This window comes from Fulvia fulva, chromosome 2, assembly GCF_020509005.1.
Source record: "Fulvia fulva chromosome 2, complete sequence".
NCBI classification, from domain to species: Eukaryota; Fungi; Ascomycota; class Dothideomycetes; order Mycosphaerellales; family Mycosphaerellaceae; genus Fulvia; species Fulvia fulva.
This window is the reverse complement of record NC_063013.1, coordinates 2,657,774-2,678,033: the sequence shown is the minus strand read 5'-3', so window position 1 is coordinate 2,678,033 and position 20,260 is coordinate 2,657,774. Positions and strand designations below refer to the sequence as shown.

The 20,260-nt window shown below is 49.7% G+C and overlaps 4 protein-coding genes across 4 annotated transcripts; 2 read left to right on the top strand and 2 right to left on the bottom strand.

Moving 5' to 3' along the window:
* Positions 1-9,601: 9,601 nt before the first annotated feature.
* Positions 9,602-10,025, bottom strand: CLAFUR5_02975 (uncharacterized protein; the record flags this gene model as incomplete). The annotated part of the gene is made up of 2 exons (XM_047902123.1): positions 9,602-9,897; positions 9,953-10,025. 2 exons carry the CDS (start codon positions 10,023-10,025, stop codon positions 9,602-9,604), a joined length of 369 nt encoding a protein of 122 aa, XP_047758996.1.
* Positions 10,026-11,197: 1,172 nt separating this feature from the next.
* Positions 11,198-13,231, bottom strand: CLAFUR5_02974 (uncharacterized protein; the record flags this gene model as incomplete). The annotated part of the gene is made up of 3 exons (XM_047902122.1): positions 11,198-11,369; positions 11,937-12,272; positions 12,555-13,231. The coding sequence occupies 3 exons, from the start codon at positions 13,229-13,231 to the stop codon at positions 11,198-11,200; spliced, it is 1,185 nt and encodes a 394-aa protein (XP_047758995.1).
* Positions 13,232-13,447: 216 nt separating this feature from the next.
* CLAFUR5_02973 (Putative mitochondrial ATP-dependent helicase irc3) lies at positions 13,448-15,507 on the top strand (the record flags this gene model as incomplete). Its single annotated transcript, XM_047902121.1, has 2 exons — positions 13,448-14,175; positions 14,223-15,507. 2 exons carry the CDS (start codon positions 13,448-13,450, stop codon positions 15,505-15,507), a joined length of 2,013 nt encoding a protein of 670 aa, XP_047759002.1.
* A 1,015-nt stretch (positions 15,508-16,522) lies between these two features.
* On the top strand, positions 16,523-20,029 carry CLAFUR5_02972 (GPI inositol-deacylase; the record flags this gene model as incomplete). Its single annotated transcript, XM_047902120.1, has 3 exons — positions 16,523-19,305; positions 19,356-19,742; positions 19,798-20,029. The coding sequence occupies 3 exons, from the start codon at positions 16,523-16,525 to the stop codon at positions 20,027-20,029; spliced, it is 3,402 nt and encodes a 1,133-aa protein (XP_047759001.1).
* Between the last annotated feature and the right edge of the window lie 231 nt (positions 20,030-20,260).

Genomic DNA, 20,260 nt, shown 5'->3' with positions numbered 1-20,260 from the left:
ACCGCCCCCTCCACCAGCAGCTTCGCGATACCTACGCAATAGCTGCTCGAGTGAGGTCTCGCGTGGGCGGGAACGAGAGGGTCGGCGGCCTGAGCGGCCCCTACCTCCGTTCTGTGTGGTGTCTCCTGCCTCAAGCCGAGCCTTCAGGTCATCGACTTCTTGTTGTAGGGCCTGGTTCTTCGCCTCAGCATCTTGTGCCTTCTTCTTCTCCTTCTCGCAGATCTCGCTGAACTGCTTGCACAGGTTGTTGGCTTCCTTGTATTTCTTCCCCAGCTCTTGCAACTTAGCTGGGTCGCAATCCTTCTTGCTCTTGAGATCTGCTGCCATTTTCTGTGTGACAAGCTCTTCACTTCGCAGCATCTTGTAGATGCGGTCGTATTCGGTGTACAGCGTGGTGTACTGGGTGTTCTGGAGGTCGTTGGCTCGCTCCATTACATCGAGTTGTCTGCCCTTAGTAATTGCCGTGTTGACTGCTTGTAGCACGAAGTCGTGGGTGGTCTTCGGGTGTTGGGATGCAAGGGTCGTGAGGTTGTCTGGGGTGACATTCTGGTATTCGGATGCGAGAATGTGTTCTGCCTCGTCGAGTGATAGATACACCTCGTCTGGGTCGCCGCCTGGGTTCTCTTCGAGCTTGAACTCGAACAGTTCTGTAAAGTCAATCTCACCACCTTCTTCTCGCTCGAAGGCCTTCTGGTAAGCTTTATCAATCTCTTGTTGTAGCGCGACACCGGTGTCTACTGTGACCCGCCGGTTGTCGTCCTGTGTCTGACTCTGAGGAAAAGAGGAGAGGTCGGGGAAAAGAGATGTGCGCTGCTTGCTTTTGCCCTTAGGCTTAGGTGGCGGTCGCATGCCGCCGTTCGCTGTTTGTGAAGTCATGTTGTCTGGGTTCGGGGGAGGCGTGACGGTGCCTGTATCCTGACTGTCTACGAGCGCGCGACCACCTGCTGATGGTGTCGCCGCGTTGCGTTCTCTAGGCATCTGCGCGCTGTGCGCCTTACCGTGTTCTGTGTTCTGATGCGGCTCTGCGCGTTCTCGAGTTCTGCGGTTCTGTCTGTTCCTGTTGTTACGCGTCCCTTACCTAGATCCGCGATCTGGGTAGTAAGGTAGAACAAACTGTAAGGGCGCGCGTACCATAGGGTCCGAATGAGATAGTTGTTGTTCTACGAAGCTACGAAAGAGGAGCGCGAGGCGCGGCGAAGTTATAAAGTAAAGCCAAGCCGCGCTAACCCGATGCAGAAGGTCCGCGGTTCAGCCGGGCCGACGCAGCTACAGTGAGGGGTCGCGGGCTGCCCGTGACACAGATCGACTATACCCGCAGAAGGAGCGCCCCCGGGGCAATAGCAACTCGAACAGTAATAGCGGCTAGAACAACTAGAATAACGGTAACGTAGTTACTAGTACCGCTACCGGTGTAGTAGGTACCTTAGTATAGCGCCTACTATAGTACGCTAGTACTAAGAAGAAGGAGGATCTACCGACATATCTATAGAACCTACCTACGCTTAACCGTAAGCAGCGCGAAGACCTTAAGAAGTAGGGTAAGTACTACCGCTACCGTATAGGTTCTTACGTATCGACTAACCCTAAATACCTAATATATAGGTACGATAGCGACTATCGCCTACCGCGTCTACGTAATACTACGCCGAATCCGAACGCGAACCTCAGTTCCCTAGCCGCCGATCCGCGGCAGGGAAATAGCATGACCGCTGCCTAAGCGTAGTAGACAGCGGTCACCCGAACTTCCTAGGACAGAAAGAGTATAAGATTGAGAGACACGGAACGTAAGAGACGGTAACAGACTATAGTAAGGAGCTTAAGATATCGGTATACGTACTAGATAAGTAATAGCTAGCTATATACCCTCACATAGTGTTACCCGTAATAATATAATAGAGAAAGGCTCGAGGCCTTATAGATTCTGCTTCTACCTCTCTCTTTCTTAACTAGAAATTTATACGTAAATACATAATACCCCTGATCCCTTTGACGTAAAGCCGACGACTAACACTAGGAGATAGAACGGCCACTACGCGGCAGATTACACACGCGGCCCCTATAGACGTAGTTATAGGCGATTATTACGAGCAAATATTATACTACGTCACCGACCTCGAATACGATATCGTCTTTAGCCTACCGTAGCTTATAGCGTACAACCTAAACATCTTCTAGGAGATAGGCGAGGTGGCATTCAGGTCGGATTACTACTTTGGTCACTGTCTACAGAATAAGACACCGATAATAGTACAATCCCTAAACTACCGCGAGAAGAAGAAGTAGGCACTAGTACGGTACGGACTAGAGCCCTTTACTAGAGATGTAGCGAGCTTTATAGCAGGAGGGGTAGAGCTGAATGTCTTATTATATGACCTAGAAGACATAGACGATAAAGAAGTAGACTACTAGGGCGTTTCTTAACGCGCGTAGGGGATGTACGCGTACCGGCCTAGGGCTAAGTACTTCTACATTATGCCTACTAGGCGTGAGAGCGACGGCGGAGAGCTTAAGCTAAGTGCAATAGCTACTAATAATCTAGACTAATTCTTGAACAAGCAGTTCAATCATAACCCGAAGGAGAAGTTGCCGCTAATATACTACGATATTACGGACGCTTTCTTAGCTAAGGATCATAAAGGACTCCTACCTTACCGACTAGGCGTAGATCATGAGATTTATATTAAGCCTAATAGTCTATAAGAGCTACTATACCGCAAGCCCTACGGCCTAGCTAAGAAGGAGAACGAGGTAGTTAAGAAATAGCTAGACGAGCAAACATCTAAAGGGAAGGTACGGAAAGCAGGGCAAAAGACGAACTAGTCTCCTACACTAGTGCTAGTGGTACGTAAGCCTAGAGGTGGGCTGCGTGTTTATATCGACTATAGAGGATTGAATGCGATCACTATTAAGAACCGGTATCCAATTCCCTTAATATAAGAGACGCTTAACCGTATATACGGTAAGAAGTACTTCACAAAGCTAGACATTATAGCAGCCTTTAACAAGTTACGGATAGCTAAAGGGTACGAGTGGTTAATAGCGTTTGCGACACGATACGGCATCTACGAGTGTCTAGTGTTGCCATTCGGCTTATATAACGGACTAGTATCGTTCTAATTATACATTAATAAGGTCTTATAAGAACACCTAGACGACTTTGTGTCAACCTACCTAGATGACGTACTTATCTTTAGTAATACCTTAGAGGAGCACATTGAACACGTACGGAAGGTTCTTACTAAGCTACGCGATGTAGGACTTATAGTAGACATCGACAAAAGCGAATTCTACTAATAGAAGGTGAAGTATCTTAGGCTAATTATAACCCCTAACGGCATCGAGATAGACCCCGAGAAACTCGAATGTATTTAGACATAGGAAGCTCCTAAGAACCTAAAGGATGTCTAGGCCTTCCTTAGATTTGCCAACTTCTATAGGCGATTCATCGAAGCATTTTCGCGTATAGCTACTCCTCTTATAAACCTGACCAAGTCGGACGGACTAAGCAATCACAAGAACAGAAGGATTCAATAGTCACTAGATTGCTAACGAGCCTTTGACAATTTGAAAGCTACGTTTAGTAAAGCCGGTATACTCGCACATTACGTACTAGGTAGGGAAACAGTAATAGAGACAGATTCTTTAGATTTTATAAACGCCGGCGTGCTTTCGTAGTATAACGAGAATAGTGTGCTACATCCTATAGCCTTCTACTCGAAGAAGTTGAGTCTATAGGAGTGCAATTATGAAATCTATGATAAGGAACTGTTAGCTATTATTAAGGCTTTTGAGGAATAGAGACCCGAGCTCGCCTACGAGGTAGATAATAAGGACTTATAGCTAGTCAAGATTTATACCGACCATAAGAACCTAGAATACTTCATGACGACAAAGTAGCTAAATCGGCGACAAGCGCGTTAGGCTAAGTTCTTATTACAGTTCAACTTCAAGATAATATACCGTCTAGGACTTCAAGGTACAAAGCTAGACAGCCTAACGAGACGTAGCTAGGACCTTCCGTAGGGGGTAGACGACCCTCGGAACTAGCATTAGCATTAGACATTACTACCTCCTAAGCGATTCCTTAAGATCGCCTTACTATAGGCAATAGTAGAAGATACGCCGGAAGAAGAGGAACTAGTACCGCTAAACCCTAAAGCTAAAGAGTTTATGCCTATAGAACGAGATGCGCCTACTAAATAACCGGCGACGCGTAAAAGTTAGCGGGAAGCCGAACTCGAGTATCGAATGTCGACGGCGTACGTAACCGATAACGAGCTTAAGACCGCGATTAAGGACCTATAGAAAGACCGTACTCCTATACTACTATAGAGAGCGAAGATTTACCTAGTACACTATAAAGTAGATAGCGACCTGCTATATGTTCAAAACTAATACGACGGCTAGAGCTTATAGGTACCAAATAACTAAGCTTTATAGACTAGGATAATCAAGATAAACTATAACGCTCTAGTAGTAGGCTATCTAGGACGAGCTCGTACTTATAAACTCGTAGCACGTGAATTCTACTAGCCTAGATTAGCGAGATCCGTACGTAGATACACCGCGAATTGCCGTACCTACCGTATAACAAAATCTCTATACTCCTAGCCACTAGGATTACTACAGCCACTTCCTATTCTAGATCGGCCTTAGAAACACATTATAGTCGACTTCGTTATCGGACTCCTAGATAGCACTCTTAACGGCATAGTCTATAACAATATTAAAACCGTCACTAATAGGCTTACTAAGGAAGTCGAGCTGATCCCTATTAGCGCAAGAACAGCACAGAATACGGCAAGGCTTTTCCTTAAACATATGTTCTGTCGGCGCGGGTTTCCTAACACTATTATATCAGACCGTAGTAAGCAGTAGGTTGCTACCTTCTAGAAGAAACTCTATAAGATGCTCCGTACAAATCGTAAGCTAAGTTCTTCGTATTACCTAGAAACTGATAGACAGTTAGAACGCACTAACTAGGCGATAGAACAGTATCTCCGTATATTTACTAACGAGGTATAGGATAACTAGGCAGAATGGCTATGCCTTACTTAGTTCGCGATTAACAATCACCTGTCTAAGACTACTAGTATGTCGCCGTTCTACGCTACCTTAGGATATAACCCTAAGTTTATAGAGCGAGTTGACCTAAACGCTAGAAAGGAGGGAGGACTGACCACTCTCTAGCGACTAGACGCGCGATTAGTAGAAACCTTTATACGTCGAATTTACGAGCTTCATAAACACCTTTAAGAGAATATACGAATGTCATAAGCTCTCTAAGTAGAGACAGCAAACCGCTACCGAAGTATTCCTCTAGACTATAAGGTAGGTGATTAGGTGTATCTTAGTACTAAGAACATCCGTACGACTCGACTATCTAAGAAGCTAGACAGGAGATATACCGGCCCTTACTAGATCACGGAAGTTATACCGGCTAGACTCTCTTATCGACTAAAACTATTAGACGCTCTAGTAGGACTTAATAACTGCTTCTATACCTTACTACTATAACGAGCCGACCACCCCGATTTCCTACTACTTAAGGGGCAGCATCTAGCGCCGCTACTACTAATAACTATCGAACCTAACACTACCGAGGCTAATGTAGCAGCCGATATAGTAGTAGCACCTACGTATATATACGAGGTGGAAAAGATCCTTAATATGTACACCCGTAAGCGGGTAGGCAAGGTAAAGAAGGGGTACAAACGCAAAGTAGATATATAGTATAAGGTGAAATGGGCTAGATATTAGAACGAGGAGGATAGTAAGACCTAGTAACCTATAGAGGACATACTTAAACACGTAGCCGCCGCTATTATAGACTTTTACTATAACCGGCCGGAGTTGTCTACGCCTATAGGCTTCGCAGCTCTATCTAACTAGTCCCTACTAGCTACTAAGATACTCGGGCTTAACTCGATTAGGGTCATTCCGAAAGACACCGTTACGAATAAGTCGCCTCGAGCCTTACCTCTAATAGAATCTGCTCCGCACATATTCGATACTCGAGTAGAGCCTATAGAGCCTACAATAATACCTAACTTTGGTCATAAGGATTATACGCGAGTACGAGCCGAAGACAGACTTAGATCTAGGGCAAGCTAGCTAACTAGGTAACATGTTTCTCGAAGGAAGCCGGTCGAGGATAGTCTTAATAGAGCGAATGCGATGTTATCGGATAACGACAGGGCACTAGAGGATGATTCGGCGTTCGCGCGATTATAGAGCTCGATAGGCAAGTGGCCTTATAAGGTAAATAACGCTTAGAGGACTAAGGCGTGTTTTGGGGGGGGTACTGTCACGGGTAGCCCGCGACCCCTCACTATAGCTACGTCGGCCCGGCTGAACCGAGGACCTTCTACATCGGGTTAGCGCGGCTTAGCTTTGCTTTATAACTTCGCCGCGCCTCGCGCTCCTCTTTCGTAGCTTCGTAGAACAACAACTATCTCATTCGGACCCTATAGTACGCGCGCCCTTATACTCGCTATATCGCTTATAGCGTCGTAGCCTTAGTACTAGCCGAACACTATCTAGCGACTCTCTACTTACTTCCTACCTCCTAGTATCCTCTAGAGGTATTAATTACGACGCCTTATCGAAGGTTAGAGACCCTCTAGACTAAATATACTTACAATTTTGTACTTTCCGCTATATAAGGGCCTCGTTAGACTTACGTAGCTTACTAATCTCGCTTCGTATAAGAGCTATCTAATGCGCTATCTCTCTACTCCCTTTTATAAGCTAATATACCCCTTTCTATAACGAGTTTAGTGATAAACCTACCCGGGTACGTATTTTGTTCGTTACTAGTATCGATTAAGAGTCGAATTCTCTTATAGTTCGTAGTGCCTTCGACTCCTAAGGGGTAGAGTCCGGAGCTAGAGGGGTTAGCGTACGTAGCTTAATATTAAGCTTGTCTATTACTACCTATAGATTAAATATAACTAAACTAGCGCCTCTAAAGCTCGATAGGATGTTCTCCTATCTAAATATAGCGTTATAGGCTGCCCGGAAGGCGCGTAGGAACTCTACTCTATCGATATAAATAATACGCTAGCGTACTAAGCCTAAGAGTAAGGTACCGTATACCTTCTTTAAAGGCGAATAGTAACCTATATCTAATAGCTAGAGTAAGTACGAGGCGTACAATAGTATATATAGGGCCAAGATCTTATATTCCTTATATAGGTTCTAGAATGCCTTCGAGTTATAGCTCTTGTAGCTATCGATAATAAGTAGTCTCTATACCCTAGTCGTACGAGCTATAGTATACTTCTAGAAATGCTCTAGCTACCGTATACCGAACTTATTATTAGTCTAGCCGTTCTCTATTAGCCCGATTGTCTAGTCTAGACCCAAGTTGCCGTCTTAGTACTAGGTACTAATGTGCTATTTGCCTATAAGGATGACGTAGGGTAGGAGCGCTATTCCGTCTATATAGATAGTCTTAATTACTATTACCTATTCTCTATTGCCCTATTAAACGACCTTCCTCTTTCTACTACGCCTTTCTAAACCCGTAACGGCGCTCTAAGACGTAATAATACCTATTATAAACCCTATCTCGTCGAAGTTATAGGTGTCCTAGTTAAGGATACTATACTTCTCCTTTATATTACGTATAAGTAAGAACTACTTCTCAATAACGTCTAGATCTTCTATTAGAGCTCGCTAACGATCGTATCTACGTGTTATACAAACCTTTAGCTCACGATATCGCCTAATAAACCTATCTATCTAATTAACACTAGCGAGCTTAAGACCCTTCTCTTATAGTAGTAAATTGGCTATTACTCGTATACTAGCCTTTAATAGCGGGAAACCTCTAAGATCTAGCTCGAGTATATACTTAAGTATCACCCTCTCTTCTAGCTCTATAAGCGTCTTCGAATTAGGCTCGTAGTCACCCCGAGGAGGTCGTCTATTCAATCGATACCCTAGTATAGTTCGAGACGCGTCGTATACCTTTATAGCAAGTCGTTTCGTAATTATCGCGTCGCGTTTCGTAGCCTAGACAGCTAAGGTCAGTTTGGCCTCGTTTAAAGACAATATACGCTATAATAGTAGTTATAGTTATAGCTATATCTATAGAAGTGTATAGTTCTTAGTAAAAGTAGCCCGCTCGGTAGTAAAGTACGTTAGGTATTCGGTATTATTTAGTAAGCTAAAAGACCGAGCCTACGAGAGTCTAAAGGCAAAGCGCGCTAAATAGCTAATCTAGTAGTAGCTTACCCTCCTCGATAATAGTAGTATAATAATACCTAATATATAGAGAGGTCTTTCTTCGAGCTTTCTCTATACGACGAGCTTAAGAAGCTCGTATATTTAAAAGTATAAAGTAAAGTCGTTATAGTACCGTATCTACGAGGGAGGGTAAATCTAGCTCAATACGACGTTTTATATTTCTTTGGCGTAATTTATCTAGATCGTAATCTTCGTTATATCGTTATATAGACTTTGTATAATTGATCTTTAATATATTTTCTAGATACGATTTTACCGGATTATCGATTACTAGTCGCGATGTTATATTATAATCGAAAGTAGTATCGTCTTAGCGTACTTTTAGCGACGCGGATAGCTATTAGGCGCTATTTAGCTCTAGGCGCTTCGCTAAAGGGTCTAGCTAGCTATTACGTTCACCCTTATAAAGCGGTCCGCCTTATATTAGAGGTAGGTACTCGTAGCGCCGGACGTCGACGTCTTTATATTATATAATATATAGCGTAAGTAGCTCTCTAAGGTACGGCGAATCGATCGGTATAGGTATCGTACGGGTATATAGTCGACTCGGTACGCGCTAGGTCGTAGTATCGAAATCGGTATCCTTAGGTAGCGCCGAAGCGATAGAGGTTATACGAACGTAAAAAGAGGTACGCTCGAACGGCGATAGTAAGGCGATTCGAACGGCGTATATATCGTAGGATAGCAAGTAGTATAGCGTACGCGCGACGTAGGTAGAGGTATTTCTCGATTTCGAGGACCTCCGAGTTAGACTTGGACTTCCCTAGATTGTCCCGACCCTTTTGCGGGATTGAATATGGATGCCTTAGTGGAACCACAAGCACTGGATCTTCCATGTTTCCCTGCCCACCAGAGCCCCTACTTCCCGCGTATCACGGCGACCTTTTCCATGTTTTACATGTTCTCCGAAGGTCGACGAAGTGGTCGCATCTCGCTGGCAACCGCTGGACGCGGGGCCTGCATCACTCCCGTCAGGTAAACAGTCGCAAGAGCAGCTGTAGAAAGAGAGGAAACACAACTGGAGACATTCGATGGGCTTGATTACGAGCATAACTTCCAGAACAAGGAGAGTAAGGAGCGCGACACTTGGAAGAGGGGAGCAGCGTGAACATAAGAGCGGATCTGGTGCTTCATGCGTGAAAGTCAGTTGAGCACGGGAATCTGATAGCCAGGACTGTCCGAGGAGGGAGATGGCATTGGCCAGGCCGCAGGACCTATGTTGCTATCACCCTGCCGATGTGAACGACCAGTCCAGCCATCCTGCGGTTCTAGTCACGGCTTCATGGCCCTCTGCTATACTGGCGTCGGCATCTCTGCTGTTTAGATGGCAGCAAAGCACACCATACGCTCAGTCGTCCCACCTTCCCTCCTCGCGACCCCGATCGTACGAATCACCAATCTCATCGCCGTACTGCTGCACATCATCCACAGCCTCACCGGTATTCTCTTCCACCTCTCCCATCTGCTCGCCAGTCCAACTCGCAGCGCCTTCGAACGACTCGCCGATCTCCTCTGGCATGTTCACAACAGTCTCAATGGCGTCTTTGATGCCTTCGACAGCCGCGCGACCCAGCTCTTCAGGCGCGTCTTTCACGTATTCGTAGCCTTGCTCGACATTTTCGCTCGCGTCATCGTAGGTCCTCTCTGCGTGGCGGGTTCAGCGGTGTTCACTCTCCCACGGCAAGGGAGGGTGTGATACCAACGTTGCCGGCTGCTTCGCCGGCGCCTTCAGCTAGCTGCTCGCTGAAGTCGTCTTGGTCTCTGCCTGACATGTTGGCGGCTGTGCTGAGTCAGATTGTGAGCACTGTGGGTCACTTTGTGATGATTTGTTTGGCTCAGGTATTGGTCAATCGGCGAAGCTTAAGAGAAGGCTTAGTAAGTTGCAATAACGTGAGTGACACGGGTGCGATGAGATCATTTGGTCACACAGCGCTATGAGTGGCGGTGAGCACATGATCGCTACATGGATCTTTGTCGGACAATATGGGTATCTCGAAATCAAAACCTCATCCTTTCCCTCAAGTCAGTCTTGTGCCCGGTACTGACATCCCGAAGCAGATGTCCCTCCCGTGAATGGAAGTATCCTCCTCCTTGACCGGTCCACGGTAACGCCAGTCTCTCTATTGTATCCTAGAACACCTTCCGTAGGCTGATGAACTCGCTCCAGGCAACGAACGCCTCCGATCCTTCAACACTACTGTCGCCGAGCTAGGCGTCTGATGACCTGGCCACGAGACAGTGTCACTCATGACCTGGCGCTAGACCCCGATAAGGAGACCTTCGACAACAGTCCTGACCTCTTGCTTCCACCTTCTGGATTCATCACATCTTCGACATGGTCGATAGTTTGCGCTCGATCTTTACTTGAACGGCTGTCGACTCGTTCTGTATCGCCTGTCAGCATTCTGGTCAGCCAGTGACGTGAGCTGGGCTCACCAACGCGATCGATAGCAAAGTCAACCACCCGAACGCCACTCTTCGCGAGTTTTGCTTTGTGTTCTTCCGGGCTCATGGTTCTTGGTACAACGCCTTCGGTCCTTCAAAGTACTTTGGTATGAGTGGTAGCAGGTTGAGACTGGGAATATCTGGCGTATATATACCCTCTGTACGGCTTTTGAGTTTCCCTTCACGGTAACCCGGAATCACCTTGGCGTTGACTTCGGCGTGTGTCTGTCGGCTGAGATGATACCAATCAACACGGCTCTTGAAGCACTCGTCGGTCGCATGGTGGCACATGGTCATGGTAGAACATCGGCATCCCACACATCGAGATCCGCTGTTGTGCATGATGTGGGAACTCCACGGGGATCGCAAGGATGGGAAATGTTGCCCCGTGCTCGCTCAAGACGTTTGATGTCGTGATACCTCTCGCTTGATCCGGCGTTGTCGTCCCCTCGAGTGTTGCTGGCTGGCTCATTTGTTATCGTAGACTCAACGTCCGTGGTTATTCATCGGAGTGGTCAGAAGAGACTTCATCTTCGTCTTCACCATCATCAAGATCCTCCTCTATATCCTGTTCTTCTTCACTTGCGAGTTCATCCTCGGGTTTCAAAGGAAGCGCGATATCTTCTCCAAGACGCCGTTGCAATTCTGCATGGAGTATTCTTCTTCGCTGTCTCCCGGCTTTCCCTGCCAACGCCATTTGATGGAATGCCTCGGGGCCAACATGTCCTTGCAAATGTTCCCATTCGGCTTCGTACTCCACTCTCTCACGCCATTTCAAGTCGCCAATCAAAGCAGCGGGAACAGGACCAGGTTCGGAAGCTAGCAATGAGCGCGAGACATCGGCATCATCCACAGCTTCGATGCGCAGCAGTTTCCGCAATCGCATCTCCTCCGTGGTACGTGTATTTCGATCGACTGCTTCAAGGTACGCAGTCTCAACACGGCAGAAGTCTGCCGGACTTAAAGCACGCTTCCGCTTGCTCGAACGCCTTCGAGTGGGTTTTGCAGGCTCCTCATATTCTGAGTTGTCCTTTGGAGGACTGTCCACTTCGCTGACGTCCGTGAACATTTCATCGTCGCGGAGCATCTCATCGACATCCTCGGCATCGAAGTGATTATTCACGTTGCCGTCCGTGTCGATGTGAGGCAAGTCCAGCCGAAGCTCTGTCTCGACTTCGTCGAAGGTCAACCGACGGCCCTGCTTTGTGCCTGGTCTACCATCCGCAAACTTCTTTGACTCGCTATAAACATCGACCCTGCATCTTCGCGCACAGCTTGCCCAATATCGTTCCCCGCTTCGTGGCATGTTGAGCAGATCCAGGGCAGAATGCACATCAGCATCACGTATATTCGCAGATGGGGTCCAGTCTTTCCTGATTGAATCTTCAGCGCGAAGCCTCGACATGGCTTGAAAGATGACAACTTGCACAAGCCGGCGGGTAAGACCGATTGCAAGGTCGTGTAAGTCTGTCAAAGCCGATCTGAACATGGCTGGACCGTCGATGTCTGTTGAGAGCGCATCGAGGTGATGCCAGTTCTGTTCCTCATCCTCACCGTTGTTCATGAAGAGGTTACTAGAAAGTTCAAGCAAGGCAGCTGGTCGGAGAAGGCTTTCCGGCTTGGTGGCTGCAGCTAAAGACGCCGGAGCTGGCGCATGTCCGGCGGCAGCAGATGTGTTATCTAGCTCGTTCTCAGCATTACCTTGTTGCTCATGTGATATTTCATACTCCAGCTCGATTTGATCGGCAGCTTGTATATCTATGAGCCATACATCGCCATTTACCTTCTGTTCAGCTTTGACATCGTGATCGTGGACGTGGCATTCCAGTGCAGTAGCAGCAGCGTCCAGAGCAGACTCGAGGTCAGATGGGACTTCAGAGGCTGCTGGCACGTCGCTCATGTCAAGTTGCTCAGTAGAAGTACCGTAAGTGGCAGAGCTTGATAGACTTTCGTCAAGTAGCAGCAAGTAGGCCTTGATTTCTGCATCGCTTTTCGTTGGCACCGCTTGATTTAAATCCTTGAGATCACGCAGCCCCGTGCGCTCGATTCTGCGGAAAAGACAGTCCTTCTCATGCGCAGTCCAGTACGATCGTCCAATCTGCGAAGAGTCTAGCGATACTGCCTTGCCGCTCGACCGCCGCCGTGCATCTTCGATATCGGCATTGAGAAGATCGCGATATGCTCGGCTGAGATTTTGCTTTATCTCTCTCCGCCTTGACTTAGGGTACCGAGAGTGGAGGCCTTTGGGTTGGCGGGAGATCCTTGGGCCAGGTTCTTTTGAGGAACGAGATTTCTTTTTGCCGGATTTGCCTTCGCTGGATTCGAGTACTGCGTTTGACTCGTTGAGCAGTCGGCCCCGTGATGGTAAGGTCCTTACGAGCGTTGCGACTGCCTGTCGAGCCCCGAGTGCAGTGTGGTGAGGTCGTCGACTTTGGCTTGGAGAGCCTTTGCCTTGTCCTTGCCTGTCCGAGTCTGATTCTCCTTGTTCATCTTCGCTCCCGTCGTGCTGCTCCCAAGGCGACGAAGAGTCCATCACAGGGCAGGAGGGCGCCGCGGACGTTATATCAGCGACTGGAGATCGACGGTCGTGACGTTCTTCGTGTTACCTTTCGAAGCAGAACATGAAGGTTTGATCAGTCAGCGCTGTTTGGGCTCAGTAGTTCTAGTTCTAGACTATTCTACGCGACGAGACTGAAACACGAAACTGCCACGTCTCTTCCCATCGACATCACCACATCTCATCAACTTCATGTGGCGGCCCTTGCCTATCGTTCGCCTTGCTCAGAGACTGCCCATCGCCCGTGCGACATTGCAAACGTCGGCTGCCCGCCGGCGCAGCATCGTACCCAGATCATGGGTTGATCAACCTGGCTGCATGCAGCGATGCATGAGATACAGCAGTACATGCAAGATATCGGCTGCTACTGGACCGGTCCAGCTGCGCGACTATCAAGAATCCAGCATTCAAGCCGTCCTCGATCATCTTTCGCGAGGAGAGAAGAGACTGGGCATTTCACTTGCCACTGGCAGCGGGAAGACTGTCATCTTCAGCCATCTGTTAGATCGAGTACCAGCTCCATCCAAGAATGCCACACATACCCTCATCCTCGCGCATCGTCGTGAGTTGATCGAGCAGGCTGCCCGACATTGCCAGCAGCTCTACCCAGACAAGACTGTGGAGATCGAGATGGCGAACAGCAAAGCATCTGGTCTCGCAGACATCACCCTCGCCTCTGTGCCGACGCTGGCGCGCTCTGCAGAACGTCTCCAAAAGTTCGACCCAGCACGCTTCAAGCTGGTCATAGTGGACGAGGCTCATCACATCGTAGCTGGGAGCTACATGACAATTCTCGAGCACTTTCGTTTGGCCAATCCCAATAACCTAGGCCCGACCGCGCTTGTTGGAGTCTCTGCTACCCTCTCCAGACATGATGGCTTAAAACTGGGCACTGCGATAGACCACATTGTGTACCATAAGTAAGTGAATACTCGTTGCTGATGTCCCTCTTACTCACGATATCCAGGGACTATGTAGAGATGATAGAGGACGAATACCTTGCCAAGGCCATCTTCACTACTGTCAAGACGGGCGTGAATCTCGACAAAGTCAAGGTCGCAGGTGGAGACTTCCAGTCGAAAGCGCTGAGCAAGGCTGTCAATAACCCAGAGACCAATCTTATCACAGTCAGGGCGTGGCTAGAAAAGGGAGGAAGTCGGAAATCGACCCTGGTATTTTGCGTTGATCTCACACATGTCGCAGATCTCACTGCAGTGTTCCGTCAGCATGGCGTCGAAGCACAGTACATAACAGGCTCGACAAATGCGCAGGAACGAGCGGAGCGGCTGCAAGCATTCAAGAATGGCGAGTATCCTGTGCTCCTCAACTGTGGGATCTTTACCGAAGGTACTGATATACCCAATATTGATTGTATCTTGGTGGCACGGCCGACGCAGTCGAGGAATCTGCTGATTCAGATGGTCGGCCGCGGCCTGCGAAAGTACGAAGGGAAAGCGAATTGCCATGTTATTGACATGGTAGCCTCGCTTGAGGGAGGAATCATCACGACCCCTACATTGTTTGGACTGAATTCACAAGAGCTCGTGAATGAAGCTGACTTCAAGACAATGAAGAGCTTGAAAGAGCGGAAAGAGCAGGAGAAGCAAAGGGAAGAGCAGGCGATGCAGGCTGCTAGTCAACCGCCGCCCGAGCTGAAGGGCGATGTCATCTTTACAGATTACGACAGCGTCAACGATCTGATCGAGGACACGATGGGAGAAAGACAGATTCGCAAAATTTCGCCATTTGCCTGGGTGCAGATAGACGACATCAGGTACATCCTTACAAACCTGGACGGGGCCAACGTGAGCATCAAGAAGGAAGGAAGTGATGAGTATGTGCTCTGGTACACTGCACGGCTACCAGATGGGACAACATCGAAGGCACCATATGCCAGGCCACGACAGATAGGGAAGTCAGCGACATTCGAGGCTGCCGTACACGGTGCAGACACGTTCGCCTCGGAAACATTCTCGTACGACATGATCTCGAAGTCTGCCTTTTGGAGAAAGAAGCCCGCGTCCCAGAGTCAAATGGACTATCTGAACAAATTCCGCCAAGAAGATGAGCAACTCCAGTTTGGCATGATTACCAAAGGTCGGGCCGGGGATCTGATTACGAAAATCAAGCATGGTGCTCGAGGACGCTTCCGACGGATGACAGGGGAGAAGAAGAAAGCGCAAAAGAAAGTACAGCGATGGCAAGACCGGCAGAGCAGAGAGCAGGTCAGGGTTGGGCCAGTGGCGAGATGAGTGAGGTGATGATGGAAGGCTGTCTTTCGAAGTCTCACCGTTTCGTGGCCCGTCTGAGAGGCACCGAGGTTAGGATGTCAATGACAATAGTATACACATCTGTATCACCAAGACGTTGTACGCCGTCGCCGGGGCCGATGTACAGTGACTTCCCAAGTTGGAAGACAATAATGTCCCACGAGGGCACGGCTGGGCACGGCATTGTGGAGCGGGCCGATGAATGGAAATGGTAGCCGGGCCCGCAGGATTGCGCGTTCTCTGCTTGGCGGCCGGCGAACAAGTTGGTCGCGATTCTGCAGAGGCATTGCAGGCGGCTCGCGTGCTCGGAGGTGCTCGGCGTGGATCTGAGATGCAAAGGCGGAGTCGGCGGAGTGTGAATGGAGAAGGCAAGGATGTGTGTGGCAGAGTTACAGTTTACATGTAGTCAAGCTTCCGTCGGCAAAGACGTCAAAGGCTTGCAAGTTGCGACGAGACTGAGACGATGCATCTGGCGTCGGCGTCGCTACACAAGCGTGTCATCATCATTGCAGCATCTCCGCGTGGCAGCAACGTTGAATACGTGCAGATTGCCATGCATAGTGTTCCATGCCGTGTGCCTGCCGGGGGAGTCTGGAGTCTGGTTGATGAGATGATTGCAGGCTACATGTATTGCGCGGCGGCGGAAGCATTACTGGAGAACTAGCGAGAGGAGTCCGCTAACAGCTGCCTGTCTCCTTCTGCTGCAGCCTGCCCTCCCTCTGCTGCGACGCTGCTCCGTCGCAACCGCACCGCGCTTCTTCCTGCCGCTCACTTTTGACGCTCCAGCACGACCACGCCCACGCCCACGCCCACTCTGCGCTTTCGCTTTCGCTTTCGCTTTCACTGTGCTGGTGTGCTGTGACTGCGGCAGACCGGCGCCCATCCGATCCGATTGTTTGCCCTACACTGTCGCTACAACCCACGCGCTGGATGCTCGCCAAACGCTGACACGGCTACGCGGCGGTAGCATACTCCATTCTCTCCCGGCGCCCATGTCATGAGGGACAGAACGTCCAGCGACAATGACGATCGGCCGAAGCCTGCGTCCACGACCCCGAGTGCTTCCGACAAGGCGAAAGCGAGCGTCAAGAGCCGCGACATGATACGGGACGGCGGAAGTGGGAGTCGCTCGCGGTTGCAGGAGCGCAAGCAGAGCAGGGAGCTGAGCGTGTCGCCGGTTGTCGAGGGCCATAGCCCGTTGATGCGCACATCCATCTCCAGTCCGGCGCTGGAGAAGAATCCGCTGCTTGAAACCCCACCGACCCCCATCCCTCACGATGCGCCAGCTCCAATCGCCGACCACGTCCGCCAGCACGCCGCACGATTGCCATCTCCTTGGCGCTGCTCCTTCCTCACGCTTGCGACGAGCATGGCCGCACTGTTGCTCCTGTTCACGATAGTGCACTCGTTTCTGAACCGACAACAGGATCCGAAGGGATGCGCCATGTCCTACATGATGCCGAGATTCAACCACTTTGCAGACTTCGACACAGAGCACACTCGCTTTGCTAGCAAATACTCCCTCTATCTGTACCGAGAGGGCGGCGTGGACGACGACGTTCGCGTCAAGGGCATACCCGTGCTGTTCATCCCTGGCAATGCCGGCAGCTACAAGCAGGTGCGCCCGATTGCGGCAGAAGCAGCGCGATACTTTCACGACACATTACGGATGGATGGACATGCCATTGGAGACGGCAAGAGGCCGTTGGACTTCTTCACTGTGGACTTCAACGAGGAACTCATTGCATTCCACGGACAGACTCTCCTGGACCAAGCCGAGTATCTCAATGAGGCAGTAGCGTACATCTTGGCTCTATACCACCAGCCGCAGCGCTCACTGCGCGAGCCCGGACTTCCTGATCCAAAGTCGGTCATCATACTTGGTCATTCGATGGGTGGCGTTGTAGCCAGGACCATGCTTCGAATGCCAAACTACCAGGAGAAAACGATCAACACCATCATAACACTTTCTGCACCACACGCGAGACCGCCGATATCCTTTGACCCGGCGATGGTCGAGACGTACAACGATGTCAACACATTCTGGAGAGACGCTTACTCTGGCTTGACTGCTGGCAAGAGCCCTCTGGACGATGTGACTCTGGTTTCTGTCGCTGGTGGTGGGCTCGACACCATGATTCCGTCCGAGTACACAAGCCTTACCTCGCTTGTGCCAGACACACATGGTTTTACCGTCTTCACTTCGAGCATACCCAATGTATGGACCGGCATGGACCATCTAGCCATCATGTGGTGTGACCAGTTCAGGAAAGCCCTGGTCAGAGCCATTTTCGACGTGATCGATGTAAGGCGGCCAGGCCAGACGCAGAGTCGGCCCGAACGGATTCGAGCGTTCAGAAAAAGACTTCTGACTGGCATGGAGCCTGTGGTTGAAAAAGGACTGCTGGAGAAGGAGCCGAACTTCTTCCTTACCCTGGAACACAGCTCAACTGCCATCATGTCGCACGGCGAGCGACTTGTGCTTCGGTCCTTGGGTGATACTGGCACAACGAAGGCACACGTGATGCCCGTGCCAGCGCAGCCGTTCGTCGAGGGCAGCAAATTCACCTTGTTGACGGATCAGACTCTGGATGCTGGCGAGGAAGAAGGCACCCTGTCAGTACTGCTGTGCAGTGTCTTTCCACCGCCGAGCGGCTTCGCTGTACTGTCGTACGCCATCAATCTAGACTCCACGGGCAACTCAGCCGGATCTACTAGGCTAGCCTGCAAGAATGCCGCCTCGGATGTGTCGCTGCTTCCTGCATCCACCAACACCTCGGTCAATGCATTCGACAATGCGAAGCCATTCTCGTATTTACAGTATGACCTTCACACGGTTGCCGACTACCAGTTCGTGGCTGTACTCGAGAAGGCGAAAGAGCGTCAACCGGGCTGGGTCATGGCCGAGTTTAGTCAAGCGGCCGCAGCATCGATCCAAGTCAACAAGGGACATCACCAAATTCTCATGGGCGGTCTCAAGGTCAAATTGCCAAAGCAAAGGCCCATGATGACAGAGATCAAGATCCCAGAGGTGCACTCCACTCTGTTTGCGTACTCACTTCAAGTTAAGCAGAAGAAGTGCGACAAGTACGCTTCCAGCTTCGCGCCACTCATGCGTCAGTATATTGCTGAGCCATATGAGTCGAAATACTTTGTCAACACTAAAGGCGGCAACATCAATGTGCATGGGTTGTCGCCATACATGCCACCTCCCTTGCTAGGTGGAGGCGCCACCGAGGGCCTGTCACTTCAACTTTGGACCGATCCCACCTGCAACTCCACTGTTGAAGTCTCCTTGAAGGTCGACAAGCTCGGTAGTGCTGGGAAACTGGTGATGAGGTATCGCACGGTATTTGCAGCATTCCCACTGCTGGTCGTTGCGCTCGTACTGCGAAAACAGTTCAAAGTCTACGACACTACGGGTGTGTTCATGAGCTTCACGCAAAGCATGGATCAGTGCATCAGAACATCCCTACCAGCAATCTTCATTGCTTTGACGTTCTTCGGCGTCGCGGTGTCCAAGTCTAGCCACAACATCTGGACGCGACATCTGCTTAGCACATCAACCGGCACATCGGAGCAAACGATAGACTTTACCGTCAACGACCTGATGCTGGGAACCTCAGATCCATTCTTCTGGTTCTTGGTCCCACTATTCGCCATCATCGCGGTCGGTATTTGCATCGCCATGAATTACATCGTGCTCATATTGGAGCACGTCTTTGCGTTGATCTTCTCCTGCGTGCGTGCGTGGACGCAAAGAACCGTGGATGAACATAGGTAAGACACTGTTCGTGTGATGCTGTCGCAGAAGCTAATACATTGCACAGGAGAAGCCAAGGGCCATTGACTGCGACTCAGCGACTGGTCACCACGGGCATACTGGTTTTGATGGTCGTGACGGTCATACCTTACCAGTTCGCCTACATGGTCCTCTGCATTGTACAGGTCGCCACCTGCATTCGTGCGCTAAAGGGTGCTCGGGATACCCAGTCCGCACAAAGCTACAACTTTTACAACTACACCCACTCCATGTTAGTTCTCATGCTCTGGATTCTGCCCATTAATATGCCGGTTCTGGTCGTCTGGATACACAACCTAGCCGTACACTGGCTTACGCCGTTCTCGACACATCACAACCTGCTATGCGTGCTCGGCTACATCTTGCTGGTTGAGATGATGAGCACCAACAACATGATACCCCGAGTGATGAATCGGTAAGGTCACCCATATCAGGTTATCATTGAAGAACAGGATACTAACTCGACGTAGTAGCATCCGCCTCCTCACCAACACCATAATGTTCATATTCGCCATCTACGCCGCGTCATACGGCGTCACCTATGCGTACATGATGCACTACTTCGTCAATGCGCTATGTTTGTGGTTCTTCGTTATCCATCTTTCAAGTGGGCCGGTCTCGCTGGCGAACCTGGTACAGTACATAACTGGAGCTGACGGCTCCTCATCATCCACGACAAGCAAGGGCAAAAAACGACCTTGACAGACCAACGATACACCCCGAGCTCTCCGACATACGGCGGCTCTGGGCTCTTTCGAATATCATAGACGGCAGTCGAATTGACTGGGGATTCTGGCGGGATATCATGAATTACTGACTGCGACTTTGCATTTTGCGCACGGCTTAGCGACATCTGCGGCATTTCTCAGCAAGCAAGGCATCAGTGGGACGGGTGGGCTTTGTATATATCTCATGCTCTACACCCGACACCGA